The 5,462-nt window shown below is 38.4% G+C and overlaps 1 protein-coding gene across 1 annotated transcript; it reads right to left on the minus strand.

Annotated features, from left to right (window-relative positions):
* Positions 1 to 305: 305 nt before the first annotated feature.
* LOC149137468 (uncharacterized) lies at positions 306 to 1,004 on the minus strand. Its single transcript, XM_089347309.1, has one exon. The coding sequence runs from the start codon at positions 1,002 to 1,004 to the stop codon at positions 306 to 308; it is 699 nt and encodes a 232-aa protein (XP_089203435.1).
* Positions 1,005 to 5,462: the final 4,458 nt, after the last annotated feature.

Genomic DNA, 5,462 nt, shown 5'->3' on the forward strand with positions numbered 1-5,462 from the left:
AAAACCTTACCATCTGGAAGTGCAACAGCGATGTCCTTCCTGACATCCCTCCTTACTTTCTCATGCGCAACTCGAGATTTCTCAAAAGTAGCTGTCCCCTCGTGTACAATCCTTCTCCACCTGCTACGGTCAATAGCTATGCCCTCCCATGTATCAGGAGAGATGCAAGTATCTCTTAAAGAAGCCTTCAGCAAGTCCTTATACATCTTTTTTGGTTTATGAGGAGGTTGTTCTCCTTTAGCTAACTCTCTATAAAAGAGTTGTTTTGGCATCCTTGAATCTTTCATCCTGACCAGATGACTACTCTATCTGAGCCTTTGCTTTAACACAAGAGCTTCTACGCTTTCACACCGAGAGCTTTCCAATATTTCAAGATCATTGATGCGGTCCTCCCACTTAATGCCATAGATCCGTCTGAGACACATCTGATGGAAACGTTCCAGTTGTTTAAGGTGGTATCGATATGTGACCCACGTCTCGCAGGCATAAAGAAGAGAAGAGGGCACACATGCCTTGTACACCTTTATCTTTGTCTTCCTGCATATGTCTCGCCGACTCCAGAGGCGCCTTTCTAGCCGTCCGAAAGCATCACTTGCTTTCCTAATTCTGTATGGAATTTCATTATCCAAATTGCTATATCTATTAACAGTACTTCCCAGGTAAGCAAAATGATCAACTACACCAAGTCGTTTACCATACACATAGATATTTGGTTCACTATACTGCTTACCAGGGACAGGTTGGTACATGACAACAGTTTTCTTGAGATTGACTGTCATTCCTAAGGCAGTGCAAGCATCAGAGAATGCATTCAAAATGTGTAGCATATCAATCTCTGTGTGCGTTATTAGATTACAATTATCTGCATACAAAAGGTCTCTTATGATAGAGGTAAATATCTTTGTCTTTGCAGCAAAGCGCCTGATATTAAATATGCTGCCAGAGGTTCGATAATTGATGTAAACACCATATCTGCAGTTTATGAATGCAATACAGAAAGCCATCGCAAAATATATGGCAAATAGGGTCGGTGCCAGAATATCCCCTTGCTTCACTCCATTTTGTATTGAGATGGGCTCCAACATTTTACCTCTAACATTAACCCTACCCTTCATGCCTTCATGAAAAGACCTACCCAAAGCAAAGACCTATCCAAGTTTCTAGAGGACTTTCCACAGTGCATTTCTATTAACGGTATCAAAGGCTTTTGCCAGATCAACAAAAACCTGATATAAATCCAGACCCTGTTCCACAAACTTCTCCTGAAGTTGTGTAGCTGAAAAGATCACATCAGCAGTGCCGCGTCTCACACGAGAGCCAGATTGACTTTCTGGAAGAACACAATCTGCAACGTGTTTCAGCAGACGATCCAGATGTACCCTGCATAAAGCCTTTCCTACGACAGAAAGCAATGATATTCCCATATAATTACCACAATCATTCCTGTTGCTATTTCCCTTATATAAGACCACCATTACTGTATCTCTCCAGTCCTCAGGTACAGACTCACTAGCCCATATCCTACCAAACAAAGAGTGAAGTTGCTGCAGAAGTTTCTCATCACCATGCTGTAACAACTCCGCATGTATGCCATCCATACCCGGAGACTTCCCATCATTCATCCTTGAGACAGCCACTGCAACTTCTTCCAACTTTGGTGGTTCTGCAAAAGCAGCCCTCACAGGTAATCCAGGGATGAGATTGAGAACATCCTCACTAACTGCTGATTCAAAAGTTCGTCAAAGTGTTCTCGCTACCTTTGCAGAATTCCGTGTGAATCACGAAGAAGTTCTTTACCATCCCTGCTTCGAAGTGGTGTCATCAGAGAAGAAGTCTGTCCATAAACTTCTCGCAAGAGACCATACAACAGCTTTTGTGTTATTGGAATTCGTCGCTGCCTGTATCTCATCAGCCTTCTTACTCCACCACGTATCCCTCATCTGAAAGAGCCTCTGCCTCACGTGATTTCACATCCTTGAGTTCCCTGTGCAACACTTCTATCTCTTGTGGCTTTGCTGACCAATAGTGTGACGAAGTACGTCTTTTATCAGCCAATAAATCATCTATATGTTCATCCTTTTCTTTAAACCAATCTTGATGCTTTTTTTGTATCAATCCCACACACACACACACACACACACACACACACACACACACACACACACACACACACACACACACACACACACATATATATTCATCCGTATAGCCATGTAGCGACCACTACTATTACAATTCTTTTGACTGCCATACTTTATTTAAAATTTGGATCATTTTCTGAAAGTCGCTATAAAACATGATTTACTTCATTCACTAAGGCTTTTAGATAAAATCTTTATCGTTACAACGGATTGTCAGGGAATCTCTTCTATTCTGCTTGAATCAGACACTTGCGGTTCTATCAATTCCTTAAGGTTTGCATCGGTGAGGGTCTCGTTATCAGCATGTAATAAATTCTGAATAACACTTGCTTCGACCTCTTCACATCCCTATCCCTACACCGTTTCTACAAAGCTATTGTTATTTAACACTTTTCGCCCTCTATCCCATGATCTTCCTTAACTACATTTGAACTCGATTTTTTCCAAATTTCAATGTTACATGAAATGTTTGATTTGTGTATCGTTAATATTTTGATTGCTTGCATATTAATGTAATTTTTGAAGAATCTTTGTCTGACTGCTGTTTATCATCAGTCCTTGTAATCAACTTTCTTAGAGTTCTGAAATAATATGCCTTGAAAACGGAAATAATTCTCGGACTCATAAGGCTGTAGTAGTGAAGCTGTGTTTGGTGGAATGTAAACGACTTCAACGAATGCGTACGTTTGAAGTAAATTGAGATTTGAAGAATAATCAGAGGCAATGTGCATAAGCAGTACTGCCACAGACTCTAAATTATTCTTCACACAGGAACATTTGACAACAAGGCAGAAATGTTTAACGAACCATTCAGGAAATAAATCCAATGGAACCCAACCTTTTCTGTTTGATTTCTATATCACAATCGGACGAAATTTGGAGAAGCCTTTTTAATGCCCTTCGAGCATCAGAATAATAAACAAGGAATAGCTTATATTTCAACTTTCCTCTGGTATCAACCCCTAACCAGAACCTTAGATGATTTTTTTGCTACTTTACTCCATTTCCCGCCATTTGACATAAAAGATTTAGAATAGCCCACATTGTCCACGTTGTCGGTAGATATTGGTAGACATAGAGCACTTTCCCAAATTCCCTTCAAATGTGTTGGAATTTCTAATGCGCCACTTGCTGAGTCTCCTGTTATTCAAATGCAATGCAGATTAGACCGTGTCATGAGCTTTTCGCCGTCGACGAGACGTAATAAACATTTTCAATGTTTTTCCCGGTTTCTTCGTTTCAACTTATTAAACAAACTTGAGATACCTTAAAACACAATGAGGGTTGGCGTAACTTTACGGTAAGAAGCTTGCTTCCCAACCACATGGGCTTGGGTTTATTCCCACTGTGTAGCACCTTGGGCAAGTACTTCTTTTACTATAGCCTCAGGCCGACAAATGTCTTGTGAGTGGATTTGGTAGACTTAGTGGTTAAGGTGTTGAACTCATGATCGTAAGATTGCAGTTTCGATTCCTGGACCGTGCGAAGAGTTGTATTCTTGAGTGGATTGGAGCAACGTGAAATGAATTTCACGTTGCTCCAATCCACTCAGCACTCAAAAAAGAGAATTCTTGTGATGGACTGGTTTCCCGTCCAGAACGGGAAAGAATATACTCCAGAGAATCTGGGGAAAGTGGCTCTATGAATCTATATGACCTGGGAAGGAGCTATACCCTTTAACTACATAACTTACGTAACTTAAATGTATCGTTGAAAAGCCAGACGGCAGTATATAGTAGAGTCGCATCAAAAACAATGTTTGCGTTCGGTTTCTTTGTATGTCTCCATCCTCCTGTTTTTGTTCCCAACTTTGACCCTCCATAAATCCCAAATTTTATTTTGGTACTTATGGGAGCAACTGTCTTCGACGATTCATATTGTCGTTCAATGCTCGAAATGAGGAGTAGATAAACAGCCGGCAACTGATGAAGAGTCATTCTTTATGTTACTTGTCTTGTACCCATATATGCATATATACATATATATATATATATATATATATATATATATATATATATATATATATATATATATATATATATATATATATATATATATATACATATATATATATATATATATATATATATTATCTATATTACAATTTGATTGAACGCCACGCATCCATTTCCATGTATATATATATGATATATATATCCATAGCTATCTATCTATCTATCTAACTATCTATCTATCTATCTATCTATATATATATATATATATATATATATATATATATATATATATATATATATATATATATATATATATATATATACATACATATACATATATATACATACACATATGCCTATTTGTATATATGCATTGAATGAAGGTGTAATGCATATTTGTGGAGTTTTATATATGTGGGTGTATGCGCATGCGCGTGAGTGTACGTGCGTGCGTACGCACACAAACACGTGTCAATGGGCTATGAAATGCAAATCCACAGCTGACCCTCATTCACAGCTAGAGAATCACATTAATGTTATTCTTCGACAATAACATCAGCAGGTGTTATTTTTACACCACGAAGGAAGTCGCATTCCTCTCAGGTTTCCATCAGAACTAAGAGTAACGCAAGATAAAAGTCATAATTCTAGAATACTTTCACCCCATTTTAAATACATTTCGACTCATTTCTATACAAATCTATAGAAGATTTAGATAATTCTGACAGAAATCTTTTATCCTCTTCCTTCTCTTAACACAGAATATCAGCTCAACAAGTATTTAGCTTGCACTTTCCCAGCATGCTCCTTCTCTGCGTTACATGACTCGTGTCATTGGAGCCAGAATGCCCACATATTTCTGTGACACCTGACCACAGCTATTCGAGCCATTTGTATTTTAAACAAGAAAGCTTCCTCTAAGGTGCCACTCACCCGAAAATCGTCGACAAGAAACTACGAGTAACAACTTACACATACTCGGATTTCAATATACGAGGACATTCATTTGCAACAAAATGCGTTGAGCATTTTATTGCTTAATTGCAATTCCAACTAGTGAGAATTCACCGTACACTGTAAGTAAACGTTTATATGTATGTGTGTATATATGTGTGTCTGTGTGTGTGCGTGCGTGTCTGCGTGCATGTGCGAGCGTGTGAGTGTATACATATACGCATACATACATGCAAAGACATGTACATATATGCACACATATATATGTATGTTATGGTGTACCTACAGACACATCTATACACACACACACACACACACACACACACACACACACACACACACATATATATATATATATATATATATATACACGCAAACAATGTGCACTTACATATACATACATACGTGCAAA

Source organism: Octopus bimaculoides, chromosome 1, assembly GCF_046866305.1.
Source record: "Octopus bimaculoides isolate indiv1 chromosome 1, ASM4686630v1, whole genome shotgun sequence".
In the NCBI taxonomy this organism is placed as follows: Eukaryota; Metazoa; Mollusca; class Cephalopoda; order Octopoda; family Octopodidae; genus Octopus; species Octopus bimaculoides.

Coding starts and splice junctions, on each gene's coding strand:
- LOC149137468 (XM_089347309.1), bottom strand. CDS start 1,004: ATGGCTTTCTGTATTGCATTCATAAACTGCAGATATGGTGTTTACATC.